Raw genomic sequence first — 20,588 nt, forward strand, 5'->3', positions numbered from 1 at the left:
AATAATTCCATTTTCATTCATGATTTTATCCATTTGGGTCATCTCCCTTTTCTTTTTAAGAAGCATGGCTAGAGGTTTATCAATTTTGTTTATTTTTTCAAAAAAAACACCTCTTGGTTTCATTGATCTGCTCTACAGTGTTTGTTTTTTTTTATTCTATATTGTTTATTTCTGCTCTGATCTTTATTATTTCTCTTCTTCTGCTGGGTTTGGGGTGCCTTTGCTGTCCTGCTTCTGTTTCCTTTAGGTGTGCTGTTAGATTTTATATTTGGGATTTTTCTTGTTTCCTGAGATAGGCCTGGATTGCAATGTCTTTTCCTCTCAGGACTGCCTTCGCTGCATCCCAATGCATTTGGATTGTTGTATTTTCATTTTCATTTGTTTCCGTATATTTTTAAATTTCTTCTCTAATTGCCTGTTTGACCCATTCATTCTTTAGTAGGGTGTTCATAGCATTGTGGTCTGAAAGTATGCATGGTATGATCTCAATTCTTGTATACTTATGAAGGGCTGTTTTGTGACCCAGTATGTGATCTATGTTGGAGAATGTTCCATGTGCACTCGAGAAGAAAGTATATTCTGTTGCTTTGGGATGCGGAGTTCTAAATATATCTGTCAAGTCTATCTGATCCAATGTATCATTCAGGGCCCTTGTTTCTTTATTGATCCTGTGTCTAGATGATCTATCCATTGTTGTAAGTGGAGTATTAAGGTCCCCTGCAATTACCACATTCTTATCAATAAGGTTGCTTATGTTTGTGATTAATTGTTTTATATATTTGGGGGCTCCCATATTCAGCGCATAGACATTTATAATTGTTAGCTCTTCCTGATGGATAGACCCTATAATTATTATATGATGCCCTTCTTCATCTCTTGTTACAGCCTTTAATTTGAAGTCTAGTTTGTCTGATGTAAGTATGGCTACTCCAGCTTTCTTTTGACTTCCAGTAGCATGATAGATAGATCTCCATCCCCTCACTTTCAATCTGAAGGTGTCCTCAGGTCTAAAATGAGTCTCTTGTAGACAGCAAGTAGATGGGTCTTGTTTTTTTATCCATTCTGTTACCCTATGTCTTTTGATTGGAGCATTTAGTCAATTTACATTCAGTGTTATTATAGAAAGATACGGGTTTAGAGTCATTGTGATGTCTGTAGATTTCATGCTTGTAGTGATGTCTCTGGTACTTTGTGGTCCTTGCAACAGTTCACTCACAGAATCCCCCTTAGGATCTCTTTGTAGGGCTGGTCTAGTGGTGATGAATTCCTTCAGTTTTTGTTTGTTTGGGAAGACCTTTATCTCTCCTTCTATTCTGAATGACAGACTTGCTGGATAAAGGATTCTCGGCTGCATATTTTTTCTGTTCATCACATTGAAGATTTCCTGCCATTCCTTTCTGTCCTGCCAAGTTTCCGTAGATAGGTCTGTCACTAGTCTTATTGGTCTCCCTTTATATGTTAGAGTGTGTTTATCCCTAGCTGCTTTCAGAATTTTCTCTTTATCCTTATATTTTGCCAGTTTCACTATGATATGTCGTGCAGAAGCTTGATTCAAGTTATGTCTGAAGGGAGTTCTCTGTGCCTCTTGGATTTCAATGCCTTTTTCCTTCCCCAGATCAGGGAAGTTCTCAGCTCTGGTTTGTTCAAGTACACCTTCAGCCCCTTTCTCTCTCGCTTCCTCTTCTGGAATTCCTATTATACGGATATTGTTGCGTTTGATTGCACCACTTAGTTCTCTAATTCTCCCCTCATACTCCTGGATTTTTTTTTATGTCTCTTTTCCTCAGCTTCCTCTTTTTCCATAATTTTATCTTCTAATTCACCTATTCTCTCCTCTGCCTCTTCAATCTGAGCGGTGGTCACCTCCATTTTATTTTGCACTTCATTCATAGCATTTTTTAGCTCCTCGTGACTATTTCTTAGTCCCTTGATCTCTGTTGCAATAGATTCTCTGCTGTCCTCTATACTTTTTTTCAAGCCCAGTGATTAGTTTTATGACGATTATTCTAAATTCTTGTTCCATTTTAATGCTTAAATCATTTTTGATCAATTCGTTAGCTGTTGCTACTTCCTGGAGTTTCTTTTGAGGAGAGTTCTTCTATTTTGTCATTTTGGATAGTCCCTGGAGTGGCGCAGAACTGCGGGACACTTCCCCTGTGCTGTCTGGAGTAACTTGTGTTGGTGGCGGGGGGGGGGGGGCCCACAGTCAGACCTGATGTCTGTCCCCAGCCCACTGCTGGGGCCACAGTCAGACTGGTGTGTACCTTATCTTCCCCTCTCCCAGGGGCGGGACTCACTGTGGAGTGGTGTGGCCCCTGTCTGGGCTACTTGCACACTGCCAGGCTTGTGGTGCTGCTTTGATGGGATCTGGTGTATTAGCCAGGGTGGATCTGCAAGGTGCACAGGGGCGGAAGGGGCAGGCATAGCTTGCTTTGCTATTGGTGGTCCCCTGAGGGAGTAGTCCTGCAGCACCGGGAGGGAGGCCAACCCGTCGGAGGGATGGATCCACAGAAGCACAGTGTTGGGTGTTTGCGCAGTGCAAGCAAGTTCAGTGAACTGGTTCCCTTTGGGGTTTCGGCTGGGGGATGGGAAAGGGAGATGGCGCTGGCCAGCGCCTTTGTTCCCCACCGAGCTGAGCTCTGTCTTCCAGGGCTCAACACCTGCCCCTCCCCCTGTCCTCTCGCCCTCCCGCTCTCTGAGCAGAGCTATTGACTTATAACATTCCAGATGTTAAGTCCCACTGGCTGTCAGAACTCACGCAGGCCGACCCCTCCACTTTTGCAAGCCAGACTCAGGGGCTTGGCCTTGCCAGGCGGGCTGGCTGCCCCTCCACTGCACCGGCTCCCTCCTGCTAGTCCGTGTAGCACACACTGCCTCTCTGCCCTTCCTACCCTCTTCCGTGGGCCTCTCGTCTATGCTTGGCTCTGGAGAGTCTGTTCTGCTAGTCTTCCGGTGGTTTTCTGGGTTATTTAGGCAGGTGTGGGTGGAATCTAAGTGACCGGCAGGATGAGGTGAGCCCAGCGTCCTCCTGTGCCGCCATCTTCCCTGGATTTCTAAGCTTGTATATTTTAGAAGTGTGATTTATGTAATCTGTTCAGTTGTCAGGTTTTATGCTTAAGGCTCATATTAAGGATTTCTTTTCTTATTAGAGGCCAGTTTTTCCTTACTACTGAGAAGGTGTGGGGAGGGATGAACAGAGTACAAAACATGACTAATCGGTAGACCAGTTGCATAGATTTAAAAAAAAATTTTTTAATGTTTATTTTTGAGAGAAAGAGTGAGTGAGCAAGGAAGGGGAAGACAGAGGGGCAGAGAGAGATGGAGACATAGAATCCAAAGCAGGCTCCAGGCTCTGAGCTGTCAGCATAGAGCCCGATGTGGAGTTCAAACCCATAGACCACAAGATCATGACCTGAGCTGAAATCGGACGTTTAACTGACTGAGTCACCCAGGCACCCCAAGTTGCATAGATTTTAAATTGTGACTTTTTTTTCTCTACTGATATACAACTTAGTCTTAATACTTTACAAAGACATTGAATTTTTTGTTTACATATTAAAATCTCAAAGAAACTGATTAAGAGACCAAGCAATCAGCTTGGGCACAGAAGAAACTTAAGAAAATGTTATCCCATATTAGCACTTTCTGCTGAACTTGAGGAATAAATACTTTTTGTGATATTTGGGGTTTTATGTTTCAATGAACTGTTTAGGGAAACTTTTCTGCTATAAGGGCTGAATATAAGTTGCAAAGATTTAAGCCTTTCCTGATATTAATGTTCCACCTCATTAACTTCATTGTCAGCGCTTTTACACTTCATTGATTTAAATAAAATGATATAACTGTAGTTCTGCTGTCTTTTCTCTTTCTCTCTCTCCTTTTTGAGGTCTAGATGATTGTGTATTTAGTTTTGTATTTTCATTTAGACTCCGTTGTTAATTTTGTTAAGCCCAAGATGAGGATAAAGGGAAATTATGGTATAACTAAATGTCTTACCCTGCTGAAGCCCTGACAGATAAGGGAATGCATTTGTTGAGATAAACTGGTCACTTTCTTTTTTAGCTAGTGCTTTAACATTTGTCATGGTCTTCAGGTGCTCCTCAGAGATCATGAACTTCTATTCTATTGTGAAGTTCAGATTGGTGATTATACAGGAGGTTTCACATATATCCCATGGTATTTTTAGACCTGGAACCCAAATAATGGAGAGCTTGGCTTTAAAAAAGCAAGCTATGTTTGTCCTTAAAAATGTTACCTAAGCATTTTCAGTAAAATAGGAATTATGCAATGATTTCTCAAGGAAAGTCACCTTTGCAAATATTTGCAATTACTTCCAAGTGGTAGACCTATTTAGGCAGTAAGTTTTTTTTTGCATGATTTACTGCCAGATGTGAGCCCTCCTTAGCACCATATACCCCAAGTGCGAGTTACATGTCTTTGTTAACATTTAGAGAAAAAGAACTTAATGAACTTGAGTTTGGGGCAACGAAGCTGTCATGTTGCCAAGATATTTTGCATTAAAAAATAATTACTAACATATTAATAAATAACTTTATGAAGATTAATCCGTATTTGACCCTTAAATTTAAATATTTAGCAAAGAATTTCATTTTACAGAAGTTTAGGTGCTGACATGAGATAGTGGTGTTCATTTCTAACCATTTCTTTTATTTTCCAGCTCACCAGCGACTAGAACCAGCAACTTTGTCAGCAATTGTGGCATTTATCCTCAGTCTTTTATGTGGAGCTCTGAATTTAATTCGAGGTTTTCATGCCATAGAAAGTCTTTTGCAGGTACTGTGCTGATTTTGCAATTTCAGGTGACTGTGCCTGTTGCTTCTACTTGTTACTCAGTTGATTTGAATTGATTTGGGTATTAGTACAATTTACGTTGCATGCTCAAACTCTGTATTCTTTATGCCAGCCCTGGTCTCCCCTTCCTCTAAGAACAATGATTTCTAGTTGGCCTCTTTGACTCAATTAGCATGTATTTATTTATAATTTTCTCTGCAGGAGGCACTGTAGGTGGATACTCTGGGGACACCAAGGTATGTGTGACATGAACACTGCAGTCTCAGAGCCTAGAGTTGAATTGGGAGGGGGCAAAGCCATCCATCAATAATTACCAAGTACATAGAGTTTGGAAGAGGAGCAGTCACTGCGAGTCAGGATAGGAGAAGACTGTGGAGGAGGGGTGAGCTGGACCTAGAAGGATCTGAGTGGAAAGAGAGGAATGGAAAAAAAAAAGAGGGCATTTATGGGCAGGTTTTTGTCCCACTTTTATGTATTTCTACCTTGTTATCTCCTTTTTTTTTTTTCCTTTTTAATTGGAGGCTACCAGAAACCACTATTTTTTTTTTTCAAATATTGCCAACGATTCTGTTTTCCAGTGGAGTTTTCTCAGGGACTCTGGCTATCAGAATATACTAACTTTTTCTCTTTTTATAAAGTTTTTGAAACTTCCTTTCTTAAAGTTTAGCACATTTCAGACTGGACAGCTTTCCTTACCTTTGTTTCTGCTCACTTTCTCTGAAGATTTTTTCTTGACACTTGCACATATAAATAAATTCTCTGTTTTTGGTCAGCATTAAGCTCAGAATACCATTTGTGAAAAAACCACTTAACATGCCTTATATTCTTTTTCGAAATTGCTTGTTTTGTTTGGGGAACACTCACAGAGTACCATTCTGAGTACCCTCTGAATGTTGTCAGCTCTTTGAAGCCAGTAGCAGAGCACATCACAAGTTTCAGGCAGCTGAGCTGTCCCTTGGGTGGGGAGGAGGAGTGTCTCATGACTTTTTAATTCTTCTTTCAAATATCCCGAGCCCTCAGGTAAAGCCCCTCTTCCCTTTCAGGCACAGTGTCCCTTGGTGTTCCTGCCCCTGTTCCCTAGCCAGGTCAGCTTTATTCCAGAAGGAGTTCAATTTTGAGCCAGTTAGACAGCCTGCCAAAAAAAAAAAAAGGCAATTTGGAGACCACTGACTGAAAAAGTTAATAAATAGGATATTCTCCCCCTTCCCCCCCTCCCCACCTTTTTTTTTTTAAACTTGTTGTAGTGGAAAGAACAGTAGTGTGGGTGTGTGAAGAGTTAGTTTTTGTTTGTGGAGCAAAGAGAGTGTTGGTTCCAGTTCAGCTCCTGATTAGCTCTATGACCTTGAATAGTTCACTTTGGTTTCTGGTCTTCAGTTTCATTACTTATAAATGAAAGAGAAGGTTGGATTTGATGAGTATTTCTCAAAGTATGGGGGGCATTTATCACTGGTTGCATAGTAGATGACTTTAGGTGGTAGAGGGATGAATGTTTTTAATTTTAAGAGTTATATATTTAATGTATATTAATGTATAATAACTGTATTTGGTAAGAGATAGTATCTGTTAATGATAGAGATATAAAATTTTTTTATGTTTGTTTATTTTGGGGGGAGGAGGGGCAGAGATAGGGAGACAGAGGATCCGAAGCAGTCTGCCCCCGTTAGTGCAAAGCCCAACGTGGGGTTCAAACCCTCAAATTGTAAGATCATGACCTGAGCTGAAGTTGGATGCTCAACTGACTGAGCCACCTAGGCACCCCTAAGATTTTCTTTTTAAAATAAATTAATTTTAATAAAATGCCAACTTTATGCATTTTATTAAGTAAATAGTGGTATAATTAGTATTTAGAGTTGGCAAAAATTGTGAAGATGGTTTTCTGTGGTTAAAAAAAAATTCTCAGGTTGTTTGAAAGTAGCAAATTAGTAAGGGGAGGAGGCAGATCTGGGTAGAGAAGTTTTTGTGCTATAGAGCTGTACCATCCCTGACTCAGAAGGCAGTGTACAAGTGTGAAACCTGGATCTTAGACCCTCCTTACTTTTAAAAGTCAGGCAAGGTTGTTGTATCTCACAAAACCTATTAAAGAAAGTAATTTCTGGGGTGCCTGGGTGGCTCAGTCACGCATTCGACTCTTGATTTAGGCCCGGGTCATGATGTCACAGTCATGGGATCGAGCCCTGTGTCAGACTCTGTGTTGAATGAATGTGGAGCCTGCTTGGGATTCTGTCTCTCCCTCTCTCTGCCTCTTTCTCTCACTCTCTCAAAATAAGTAAACATTTTAAAAAATAGCTTCTTTCAGGCACTTAGGTATCTTATCCCTCAATTTCCTGATTCTTTCCTCCCTCTTCTGATTACTAACTTCAAAGCTAAGGAAAGTAGTATAAACTACAGCTTTTGATGCTTTTGAGCTGCTACAGCTGACTCATGCCTGCTTTGATGCCTAAGTATTCCATGTTTTCCCTCCGACCAGTAATGTCTTTGCCTCATTGCAGTTGTTTAGGGTTCAGAAGAACAATAATCTGATTAAATGGATTATTACGTGTAACTGGCTGATAGCTCTAAGATTACTCAGCCTGTTTACACTTTAAAAAGACATTACAGACCAATGTAACTCATGAACACAGAAAACTCCTCAACAAGATGTTAACAAATTAAATCCGATGATATATAAAAAGAATCATATACCACAGCCGAGTGGATTTATTCCAGGTATGCAAGGCTGGTGCAACATTCAACAGTTAATGTAATCTGTCACATCAACAGGCTAAAGAAGAAAAATCATAGGATTGTGTCTTGGATACAGAAAAAGCGTGTGACAAAATCCAATACCTATTCATGAACTCACCACAAACTAGGTATGAAGGGGAACTTCCTCAACTTGATAAAGAACATCTACAGAAACTCTACAGCTAACACCATACTTGATGAGAAACTAGATGCTTTGTCCCTAAGATCAGGAACAAGACAAGGATGTCCTCTCTAACCATTCCTATTCAACATCGTACTGGGAAACCTAGTTAATGCAGTAAGACAAGAAAACAGAAGGCATACAGATTGGGAAAGAAGGAGTACAACTGTCTTTATTCACAGATGTTCTGATTATCTATGTAGACAATCCCGAAGAACTGACAAATTCCTAGAATTCATAAATGATATAACACAGTTATTGGTTCCAAAGTTAATATATAAAAGTCAATTACTTTCCTACATACCAGCAAGGAACAGTTGAAATTTGAAATTTAAAAAACAATACCATTTATATTGGCACCCCCCCAAAATGAGGCGCTTAAGAATAAATCTGACAAAACATATATAAGACCTGTGTGAGAAAAACTATAAAACTGTGATAAAAGAGGTCAAAGAAGATCTGAATAAATCTTCTGAATTATCTGAATAAATGGAGTGACATTCCATTTATAGTGACATTCCATGTTCATGAGTGGGAAGATTCGTTGTTAAGATGTCAGTTCTTCCTAACTTGATCTATAGATTCAGCACAATCCCAATCAAAATCCCAGCTAGTTATTTTGTAGATACTGACAAAGTGATCCTAGTAAGGACAGGTAAAAGCCAACACAATACTGAGGAAAAGGAAATCAAAGGACTGACACTACCCAACTTCAAGATTTACTGTTAAGCTATAATAATTAAGACAGTGTGGTGTTGGCAAAACAATAGACAAATGGATCAATAGAACAAAATAGCTCAGAAATATACCCATATTAAGTATAGTCAACTGATCTTTGACAAAGGAACAAAAGCAATTCAGTGGAGAAAGAATAATATTTCAACAAATGGTGCTGAAACAGACATCCACATGCAAAAAAAAAAAAAAAGATCTGGAGACAGATTTTACACCTTGAATTAAACAACTTAACTCAAAATGGATCACAGACCTAAATGTAAGGTACAAAACTTTTAAAAGATATCGGGAGAAAACCTGGATGACCTTGGGTTTGGTAATGACTTTTTATATACAACATCAAAAGCATGACCCATGAAAGTTTAAAAAGTTTTGTCCCGTGAAGGACATTAAGAGAATGAGAAGATAAGCCACAGGCTAGGAGAACATGTTTGCAGGACACATCTGAAAAATTGCTTGTATCCAAAACATACAAAGAACTCTTAAAACTTAAAGTAAACAATGCAATTAAAAATTGGGCAAAAGAACTGAACAGGCACCCCACCAAAGTAGATATCCAGGTGGAAAAAAAGCATATGAAAAGATGTCCAACGTCATATGTCACTAAGGAATTGCAAATTAAAACAACAATAAGAAACTACTAAACTATTAGAATGGCAAAACAAAACAAAACACTGGCAGTACCGAATGTTAGTGAGGATATATAACAATATGAAGTCTTCATTCGTTGCTGGTGGTAGTGCAAAATGGCAGTCATTTTGGAAGACAATTTGGCTGTTTCTCACAAAGCTAAGCATAGCCTTACTATAAGATCCAGCAATCATACTCCTATGTATATTTACCCAAATGAATAGAAAACTTATATCTACCAAAAACCTGCACATGAATGTTTATATCCTAATTTCAAAAAACCAGAAGCAATTAAGATGTCCTTCAAAAGGTGAAAGAATGAACAATCTGTACAATGGAGTGTTATTCAGTGAGAAAAAGAAATAAGTTCTTAAGCCGCAAAAAGACCTGGCTAAACCTGGGGTGCCTGGGTGGCTCAGTTGGTTAAGCATCCAACTTCGGCTCAGGTCATGATCTCACAGTTCGTGAGCCCCGCATCGGGCTCTGTGCTGACAGCTTGGAGCCTGGAGCCTGCTTCAGATTCTGTGTCTCCATTTCAGTCTGCCTCTCTCCTGTTCGTTCTCTGTCTCTGTCTCTCTCAAAATAAAGACATTTTAAAAAATTAAAAAAAACAAACAAACAAACAAAAAAAATGGCTAAGCCTTAAATGCCTGATGCTTAATGAAAGAGGCCAGTCTGAGGAAACTACATAGTTACATGATTCCAACTATATGACATTCTGGGAAAGGCAAAACTATAGAGACAGTAAGTGAAAGGATTAGTGGTTGCTAGGGGTTTAGAGGGAGGTAGGAAGGGATGAACAGTTGGGACATGGGATTTTTAGGGCAGTGAAACTATTCTGTATGTTAATGTAAAGGTGATTATTTCATTATACATTTGTCAAAACCCAAAGAATGTAGAACACAGAGTGAACCCTAATGTAAACTGTGGACTTTAGTTAATGATAATGTGTCGCTGTTGGCTCATCAGTTATAACAAATATACCACATTAATGTAAGATGTTAATGAGAAAATGGTGAACAGGGGAAAGAGCCGGGTATATGGGAACTCTTTGTAGTACACTTTCTGCTTAATTTTCTGTAAACCTCTTCTAAAGATAAAAATCTATTAATTTAAACACACACGCATACACACCAACATTATAACAAAGACCAGAAAGGGAGGAGCATTCTCTGGGCTTTAATTTTCATTAGGTACAGCTCCACTTAGTAGTTAAAAGTATAGCTTGTTGCACCCAGCTAACTCTTAGGGAATGGTGGATCGGCTTTCTCTTCTCATGAAGGAGCTGAGCCTTGTCCTTCACACAGGCAAGGAGGGGATGTCAGGGTCCCAGCCAGAGTGGAATGTGTCCAGGAATGTGATTCATGTTTTAAGGTCAAATGTACAACTTTGTGCCCTCAGAATAGTGGCCATTTTGAGAGAGCTAGAGACCCTCTGATCCTGTGCCCACCAGTCCTTCTCAGCTCAGCCCCAAGTACTCCCACCAAAGATGGCCTGGAAAAATAACAATATCTTTTAATCTGCATTTCTTTGTATAAAGAAACTCTGGAATGATAAACTTACAAATGCAGTAGGAACTGGATAGATGGGAAGCAGGGTAGGAATGAGACTCTTCATAATATATACCTTTCGTTATATTATTTTTACTTTTTGAACCATACTTGTTCAGATTTTAAGTAATCAAAATGAATATTTATTAGCACCTGTTATTTAAACTTGAAAAAAAGGCAACAACTTTTTTTTTAATGTTACTTATTTTTAGAGCGAGAGAGCTGGTGCACACATGTGCGTGGGGGAGAGGAGAGGGAGAGAGAATCCCTAGCTGGCTCCACACTGTCAGCACAGAGCCAGATACAGGGCTTGATCTCACGAACTGTGAAATCGTGACCTGAGCCAAAACTGAGTCAGATGCTTAACCGACTGAGCTACCCAGGTGCCCCCCCAAAAAGACAACTTCTGTTAACCCAACTTAATAGGATTTTCAAGTAACATTTCAGTAGAGTAAAGGCAACTATTTTTATGGGGGTTAAAAGGAGCCTGAGCATTTTCCCTGGGTTTTTATAGTTTCTTACTGCCTCTACGAATCCACAGTTTGCCTAGAAGCTTCAAGTTGTTTGTCTTAAACAGTTCCTTAAGACTGTGATGCTGGAGTGTGAGGAAGCATGGGATAAATTACAAGTAGGGACAAAGAGAGCTTTTTACCAGATCATTTTATAATTTGGGGACTCAGTAGATGCTTGTATCTTTGAGATGTGTCTTTCTAATGATATGGAATTCTTTCCTTTTCCATTGTTGTCCTAGACTAAATTTATTCCAAACAATGTTTCCTTCTTACCTGATATAAGGAACTTTAAATTGGTCCATATGGGATTTTTAGCTGCCTAGAAAGTGTGGACACCTGGTTATTTTGTTCTTTTAGGAATGTTTTAAATCTTTGTTCTGCCATAGACACCTGATGTACTCCACATACACTTATCAATAATTGAGGTTTCTAAAACAGGGATGCTCAGAGAAAAGAACAAGGAAACAGAATGCAGAGTTGTGAGGTAGTTCATGGTAGTTTGTCACTCATAAGTAGTTTAAAAGGATTTTCTAGCAAATTCTGATCTCACATAAATCAGACACTGCTTTTGGAAATTCATTGGACCAAAATAGAGATTGCTTGTGTTCCAATTATTGGGGATCTTATATCAATATAGAGGAAAATGTTCTGGTAAGTGATGCTTGGCATTATTTTCCCATGTCTTGTTATAAGAATAATGAAGGAGCACAATGGAACGTTGGATGTATCTGCCTTCTGAGGATTCTGTATCCTGAAAGGTGGAATGGACAACAGGCAAACAGAAGGAGAGAATGAAATGTCAGAATGCAGAGGGCACTGATAACTTTAGTTTTAAGCAGGGTAGGATTAGGGGTACAAACTAGATTAATTTCCACAAGTACATCCTTTATAGCCCAGATCAACTGGAAAGAAAATATATACAAAATTGGGAACGTAAGGTCTTTTGCTTTTAATTTTCCCTCCTTGGAGTCTATTTTTGTGACTTGGATAAAAGGTCCTTTTTATTCTCACAAAAGCCATTGAACTTAAGCCTTCTGTCAACCTTCTCTGTGGTTCGTCTTTGTATTTTGTGTTAGAAATAATCTCTAGAGTCAATGTAGATAATTTTTGGTCAGTAAAAGTAGATCTTTTTGAGATGGTTGCTGTGTAGCCTTGAATGTAAATTCTAGGACTTGGGACTTAAACTTCCCTGTTTTGAAGTTACCTGTAGTAGAGTTACTCAGATCATGGTGGTCACAGAGGAGGCAGAAAGGCAGTACACAGATTAAGTGGTCTCAACATTTCTTTAATACTTAATCTAAGAGCCAAGGATTTATTTAGGGATATTTATAGATTTAGCTGAAAATATGTAATGTATTTCCTGAGTGTGAGTACATTGATATTAAAGTTTACCTTTTTAAGACCACGAATTTTAACTACTCTTTTTGAATGCTAAAAATGATTGCCACATTTATCTTCTAGTATGTAAGTTGTTGCCTAAGGCACATTTAAATTTGAGAACCTACATGAATCAACATTCCTGTGTATTTTTAACATCGTTTGAAGATTTGGCACAAGTTTGTTTCTTCTTAATGAATAACTGCTTCTTAGGGTAATAACAAGGAATTTATTAAAATATATAGCACTGAAGCATTTCTTTAGAATGTAAGTTCAAACTGGGGAGGTGTAGGATGAGTAGAGTTTTATATTAAGTTGGAAATTTTGATTTGGTGTTCATAGTAATGTGTAAATTAGATTATTTTCACCCATTTCCTAACTTTGTTCTGAGTTTAGAGATGTTAATGGGTTTATTGTGAATTGGCACCTCGCGAATGTATAATCTTTTATCACATCAGGTTTATGTTGTCTGTGTTCCTTCAAGGAGCCACCTTGAGACAGTGATATTAATTAGGCTGGTGTCAGTCTAGAAGTAATTTTCATGTGATGCATTAGAGAAAAATTGAGTATTCTGATACAGCAGTAAAAATGCTGGCCTGGAATTCAGGATACCGGGGTCCCATGTGCCAGTAACTAACTTAGTGACCTTAGATGAGTTATTTACCTTCTTGGATCTCATTTTCCTATTTTGTAAGATGCAGGTATTAAATTACATAGGCTCAAGGACCACTTCAGTACTAACGTTCTAAGACTCTCTGATTCTGAAATTGTTAGTAATGCCTACTACGAAGCAGAAGTAATCAATTTTCTTTTATTCCTTAAGTTCTTTATTTCCCATAGATTTGTTAATACCTAATTAAAATTCAGAAGGTTTTGATTTATTTAGTAGCATACTATCTATGCTAAGATGCAGTGCTTGCTTGTTTTCAAAGAAATAAAAGTATATTTCCTGATTCTATGTTCATTATTAAAGAGTTGAGGGAAAAATGTATAAAGAAAATAAAAATCATCTCCAAATTTTCTCTATTTTTATATATATGCATATACATACATATGTACCTGTATGTATGTCATATCCATTGTATGTTTGTGCCCTTTTTTCCACTTAAGATTAAAAAGTGAGGGGCGCCTGGGTGGCGCAGTCGGTTGGGCGTCCGACTTCAGCCAGGTCACGATCTTGCGGTCCGTGAGTTCGAGCCCCGCGTCGGCTCTGGGCTGATGGCTCAGAGCCTGGAGCCTGTTTCCGATTCTGTGTCTCCCTCTCTCTCTCTGCCCCTCCCCCGTTCATGCTCTGTCTCTCTCTGTCCCAAAAATAAATAAATGTTGAAAAAAAAAAATTAAAAAAAAAAAAGTGAATATTTCCCAATTATTACAAACATTTTAATAGTATCATCCGAAAACATTGTATGATTATTATATATTGCCTCTGTTCCTCTCTTCATCCTTTCATTTTTTTTAAATTTTTATTTAACTTTTAGTTAAAATATACAGTACAATATTGGTTTCAGAAGTAGAATTCAGTAATTCACACTTATATACAACACCCAGCGCTCATCACAACAAGTGCCCTCTTTAATACCCATCACTCATTTAGCCCATCCCCCAATAGTTAAGAGTCTCAGGGTTCCTGGGTGGCTCAGTCAGTTAAGTGTCCGACTTTGGCTCAGGTCATGATCTCATGGTTTGTGGGTTCAAGCCCTGCGTGGGGCTCTGTGCTGACAGCTCGGAGCCTGGAGCCTGCTTTGGATTCTTTGTCTTCCTCTGTCTCTGCCCCTCCCCCACTTGTGTGCACACGTACACTCTCTCTTAAAAATAAGCATTAAAATTTTTTTTCTTTAAATTCTCCTGTAGTTTGTTTCCCTCTCCTCTTCTCCCCCATCTTCCCATATGTTCATCTGTTATGTTTTTCATCCTCACCTTTAAAAAAATATTCTTTCCATTTGTTAGTTTTGAAATTGTTTTAAATGTTTATTTTTGAGAGAGAAAGAGAGAGCACGCACGAGCAAGTGGGAAAGGGGCAGAGAGAGAGGGAGACACAGAATCTAGAGCAGGCTCCAGGCTCCAAGCTGTCAGCACAGAGCCCCAAGTGGGGCTTGAACCCACAAATCGTGAAATCATGACCTGAGCCAAAGTTGGACACTTAACCGACTGAGCCACCCAAGTGACCCTCTATTTGTTAGTTTTCAAAGCAATATATTGGTATCCTAGCGTTCTCCTAAAGGTGAAAGTGATGTTTTTAAAATTTTTAATTCAACCTTTTGGCCAGAACCTCCATCTTTCAGTAATTTGCCAAAATGACCAACACAAGGGAAAGAGGAGAGGTACTCGCTATATGTTCTGTAGGCCTTTTAGAAAACATGGAATTGTTCCTTTGGAAGCATACATGTGAATCTACAAGAAAGGTGATATTGTGGATATCAAAGGAATGGGCACTGTTCAAAAAGGAATGTCCCACAAATGTTACCGTGGCAAAACTGGAAGAGTCTACAATGTTACCCACCATGCTGTTGGCATTGTTGTAAACAAACAAGTTAAGGGCAAGATTCTTGCTAAGAGAATTCTTGTAAGTATTAAGCATATTAAGCACTCAAAGACCTGAGACAGCTTCCTGAAGCGTGTGAAGGAAAACGATCAGAAAAAGAAGAAAGTCAAGGAGAAGGGTACTTGGGTTCAACTGAAGCGCCAGCCTGCCCCACCCAGAGATGCACATTTTGTGAGAACCAGTGGAAAGGAGCCTGAGCTGCTGGAGCTCATTCCCTATGAATTCATAGCATGATAAATGTAAAACAAAACAAGAACAAAAACCTCAAGACTATGTAAATAAATAAATAAATAAATAAATAAATAAATAAATAAAATAAAATAAAATAAAATAAAATAAAATAAAATAAAATAAAATAAAATAAAATAAAACTTTTATTCGAACTTTACCTCTGCCCCTTCCTTCCCTGCCCCACCCTGCCTTCATCGCTCTATTGTCTCCTCACACACACTTCTGTGCCCCCTCTTGAACCTCTCTCCCACCTTCCCCAACTGCTAGCTGTTATTCCCTCACCTGCATTCCATTTGCTTTTTCTCTGCTGGCTCTTTCTCTTAGCTCATAAATATGCTGTAACTTGATGATCTTTAAAAACCTCTTGATGTATGTTCCCTTCTAATTTTTTGAAAGAATAGACTGGTTGTTCCCACTTCGTTACCTCTGTTCTCTTATCTGTTGTGATCTCTTTTCTGCCCTCAGTTCTTTCAAATACTGACCATTAAGCTCACCAGTATCCTTCTGATTGCAAGATATTGCAGCCACTCTTGAGGCCTCGTCTTATGGGGCCTGTCTCCTCGCACATGCTGTTCACGTTTTCATTTTAAAAGTAACTGTTTAGGGGCGCCTGGGTGGCTCAGTCATTTTAGTGTCCAACTTCAGCTCAGGTCATGATCTTATGATCCATGGGTTCGAGCCCCACATCGGGCTCTGTGCTGACAGCTCAGAGCCTGGAGCCTGTTTCAGATTCTGTGTCTCCCTCTTTCTCTGCCCCTTCCCCACTTGTACTCTGTCTCTCCTCAAAAATAAAAATAAACATTAAAATTTTTTTTAAAACTAACTTTATTTTCAGAAATATTTTTAAAAATTTAGAAGCAAATAAGTCACTATTAATAGTTTTATTTTACATTATTCTTGACATTCTCTTATCCCTTTATTTCCAAGAAACAATTTTCTCCTGTTGTATTTTTTTGTCTTCCTGTCCCTCAGGTTATTTGGTAAACTTCTTCCTTCACCTGTCCTTTAAATAGTGGTGTTCTCCAATTCTGCCCTTGGCTTTATAGTCGTCTTAGCTTTACACCTTCTCTTTGGATATTTTCATGATGACCTTTTTGAAAGAAGGTACACATATGCACATGTACATACATACCCTCATAGAGTAAAATGTACACATGCCTATAGTTTCAAACTCTATAATTTCAGAGCCTGTAATTGGCACAATAAGTAATTCTTTACTCATTTGTCTTCTCTAGAATTAACCACTGGGTTATCCTTCTAAAGAGATTATTTGCATCTGCTAGTACATATGTATTTGTAATTTTACTTAAATATTCTTTTCGAAGTATTTTAATACAAATGGCAGTCTACTCTTTTTTTTTTTTAAGTTTATTTATTTTGAGAGAGCGTAAGCAGGGGAGGGGCAGAGAGAAAGAGAGTCCCAAGCACACTCTGTGCTGTCAGCACAGAGCCCAAAGTAGGGCTCAAACTCAAGAACTGTGAGATCATGACCTGAGGCAAAATCAAGAGTCAGATGCTTAACTGACTGAGCCACCCAGGCGCCCCCAGTAGTATATTCTTCATACTTAATTGCATTTTTTCCACCTAATGATATGTAGGGGATCATTTAATGTCAGTATTTGGAGATCTGTTACATTCATTTTAGTGGTTACATAGCATTAAAAAAAATTTTCTATCCCCCTTCCCCCCTACTGCACATTTTATTTTAGAAGAATTCAAATTTACAGAAATATTTAAAAAACAGTACAATTAGCACCCACCTGTATACCTACCTACCCTTTTTTCTGTTTCTTTCCTGAATCATTTGAAAGTAAAATTATAGGTATTGTGATAGTTTATTTCAAAATTATTCAGTATGTATGCCTTACAGGCTAGGAATTCTATAGATTCACAATACCTTTATTACATCAAAGATTTTTAAGGTCAATGCAGTATTATCTATTATTAAGCTCATATTCAAATTTCTACAACTGATTCCAAATATCTTTATAGTGTTTTTTTTCTCTCTCCAGCTAGGAGCCAATCAAGAATTAAGATTTATACTTGATTGTCATAGGCCTTTCATTTAACAACTGTCTAAATAGATGACTAACCTAAGATCTCTAGATCCAACCCTTTACTGAAGCTGACTTAAATATCTATGACATATATTTATTTGGTTGTCACATTGACACCTCCAAAATAGCATGTCCAAAACAAATTCCGTGTAAGGGGCACCTGGGTGGCTCAGTCGGTCGAGCGTTTGACTTCGGCTCACATCATGATCTCACAGTTCCTGGGTTTGAGCCCCGTGTCAGGCTCTGTGATGACAGCCTAGAGCCTGGAGCCTGCCTCAGATTCTGTGTCTCCCTGTCTCTGCCTCTCACATGCTAATGCTCTTGTCTATCTCTCTATCTTTCTCTCTCTCTCAAAAATAAAGATAAAAATTTATTTAAAAATTAAAAGCAAACTCAGTGTTTTCTGTTCTCAAACCTACTTTTCCTCCTATAGTCCCACCTTATTGAATGGTATCATTTAAATGTTGCCTTAACGAGAAGACATGAAGTCATCCTAGGCTCTTCCTTCCTTGAGACTGTATGTGCTACTCTCTTTGCCTGGAATTCTTTCCCTATTTTGTCTACCTTTCCACTAGTTCATTCTTAATCAAGACCCAGATTAAGCGTTACTTCCTTGAGCAAACCTTTTCTGACCCTTTTTTTACTCCAGGCAGAATTAGATCTATCTCCAGTAGGCTCCCCTTGTATCCTGTACACGCATTTATCCCATCAGTTCTTACTTTGAGTGTGAATTGTTGGTTGATGTACCTGCCTTCTTGATTAGAAAGTAGGCTCCTTGAGTTCATATGGACTTAATTTTGTCTTCTATCCTGGGTGTAGTAATACAGTGCCTGGCTCATAAGTGTTTAATGAATATTTATTGAATGGAAGAATAGGTTTATAGGTAGTCTTCTCTTTAGCAAGTAAAAATAAAGATTTTTTAAAGCTTAACTTTACCTGGAATGCATTTGTTGAATTCCTACTACGTGCAGTTTCATGCAAGTAGTAAGACTGATTTTCTGCCTTGAAGAGAGGTTAAGGTGACAGGATTGGAGGGTGGGCAAAATGGATAAAGGGGGGTCAAGAAGTACAACCTTCCAGTTATAAAATAAATCATGGGGATATAATGTTAACATGGTGATTACAGTCAGCAATTTTGGGTTGTATATTGAAAATAGCTAAGAGTAAATCTTAAAAAGTTCTCATCACAAGAGAAAAAATTTTGTAACTTTGTATGGTAACAGATGATAACTAGATTTATTATGGTGATCATTTTGCAGTGTACACAACTATAGAATTATTACATTGTGCACCTGAAACTAATATAATGTTATATATGTCAATAATATATCAATTAAAAAGAAAAGAAAGGTTTGCGTCTACTTGAGAAGGTAAGACCAGTATACTACAGGGTTAAACAATACTAGAAAGGGGCATCTAGGTGGCTCAGTCAGTTAATCGACCAAGTCTTGATTTTGGCTCAGGTCACAATCTTAGGGTTTGTGAGATCGAGCCTGGCTTTGGGCTCTGCACTGACAGCATGGAGCCTGCTTGGGATTTTGTCTCCCTCTCTCTCTGCCCCTCCCTCATGTACTTGTTGCTCTCTCTCTCAAAATATTTTTTTAAAAAAATACTAGAAGGTAACCTAATTACCTGATAAATGATGCAGACAGGAACCTCAGGGAGAGAGAAGTTCGTGAATGTTTTTTGAGGACCTACTGTGTGCCAGTTACAGTTCTATGTCTTTGTAAATGTTATTTAATGTCTACAGCTTTTATTTTTGAAAAAAGGAAATTGAAGTTTGCTAAATAGTCCAAGGCCATACAGATAGTAAGTAAAGATTTGAACCTAGGTCTGACTGACTCCAGAAACATGCTCTTAAGTGTTCCAAAGGCAATTAAGAGAGCTATAAAGTGATATTGTAAATTGAGGGAAAAATAATATCCAATTGTAGGATCATTAAATTAATGGTATATCCCCACAGTGAAAGGTTATATAATTGCTACAAATCATGTGGTTGAGGAATATTTAGTATTTTCAGAAAGTGTTTGTGATATAATGTGTAGTACTAAAAAGCAATACATAAAAGCATGATTCAGTTTTTTTAAACGTACATATATTTTTGTGCAGAAAAGATTGGAAGGAAGTACATGGAACAGTTAGTGGTAATCCTCCCAGAGTTCTGGTATTATAGGATGTATGAATTTCTTCTTTGTAACAGTCCATTTTCTAAATTCTGTACAGTGAACATATGCTTTTATAATCAGAAAAAAAGATCATTTAAAAAGTAAAGCATTAAGAAAAAAGAAGTTAAAGTCTTAGAATTATTAAATTTAGAAATGTTTAGTGTTGACCTTCCATGCCTCTGAAGGCCTGGAAGAACTGGCCTAAGCATCCCAGACAGATTAATGTTCCTATTTTAAGATCATCTCACCAGGATAAGCCACTGTCCCTCTGCCTTCCTGTCAGTTCTGTTGCCCAGTAGCAAATGGAAAAGGAGTTTTCTTTGTATATTATTTCATGAAGACAAGGTCATGAGAGAAATTCCCATGTCTTGTGAAAATTTTCATTGTATAAAGATCCTTTTTTAAAATAAGGGCAAAATTCAATGCTCCTGCCTGGGCTTTATGCTTTACTTCATAAAAACACTGAAAGAAATTAAATATACTTAAGAGAAATTAAAAGAGAATAGAAAAACTTGGGTTTCCTATTAGTTTTCCGTCAGTTTTCTTTGAAAAGAATCATTCTATGCATGATGTATCTCTGTTCATCCTCTGGGTGGCTATTTTTCTAGCAGAGCGTGTCTGACTGTCCTCATTGGGATTTAGCACACTCTAGTGGACAGTAACTTTTCAGTTTTGTTGGGCGTTTTTTCAAAATCATGTCAGATTATTTTATTGGATGATTCAGTGATATGCTTACTAGATAGTTAAGTTTGTCAATATTTATTCGAGTCAAGTAGTGATCCAAGTGAGCAGGACTGACTTTATAGGCCACTGGGGTGTTGTACATTTTTATATGTTTTTTTCAGTAGAGAGAAGAGAGGCTTTTTACCTTATGTGGAAACTTTCCCATTGGCTTTTATCTTTTCTCGGGTTGATTGAGAAAAGAGGCAGAGCTGAAATAAAAGCATTTGTTTAGGATCTCAGAAGTGCAACTTGGGGAGCACAGATTTGGGTAGCAACTCATATTGTGTTCCTTTAGGGTACAAAAATCCAGGGTTTAAACAAGACAAAAAGGAATGGGTTTCTTTTGTTG

General features: G+C 38.2%; 1 protein-coding gene and 1 pseudogene across 8 annotated transcripts in view; both read left to right on the forward strand.

Moving 5' to 3' along the window:
• SEC22A (SEC22 homolog A, vesicle trafficking protein) overlaps positions 1-20,588 on the forward strand; it is an 84,541-nt gene that overhangs the window by 43,807 nt on the left and 20,146 nt on the right. For all 8 annotated transcript variants that reach the window (XR_006193230.1, XM_042903840.1, XM_042903842.1 and 5 more), the window contains one exon: positions 4,679-4,794. Coding sequence is in view for 7 of the 8 variants with exons in the window: in XM_042903840.1 (XP_042759774.1) it covers positions 4,679-4,794 (116 nt within the window). In the remaining variant the exon portion in view is untranslated. The remainder of the gene's footprint in view (positions 1-4,678; positions 4,795-20,588) is intronic.
• Positions 14,628-15,320, forward strand: LOC122198939 (annotated as a pseudogene).

This window comes from Panthera leo, chromosome C2 (assembly GCF_018350215.1).
Source record: "Panthera leo isolate Ple1 chromosome C2, P.leo_Ple1_pat1.1, whole genome shotgun sequence".
Taxonomy (NCBI): Eukaryota; Metazoa; Chordata; class Mammalia; order Carnivora; family Felidae; genus Panthera; species Panthera leo.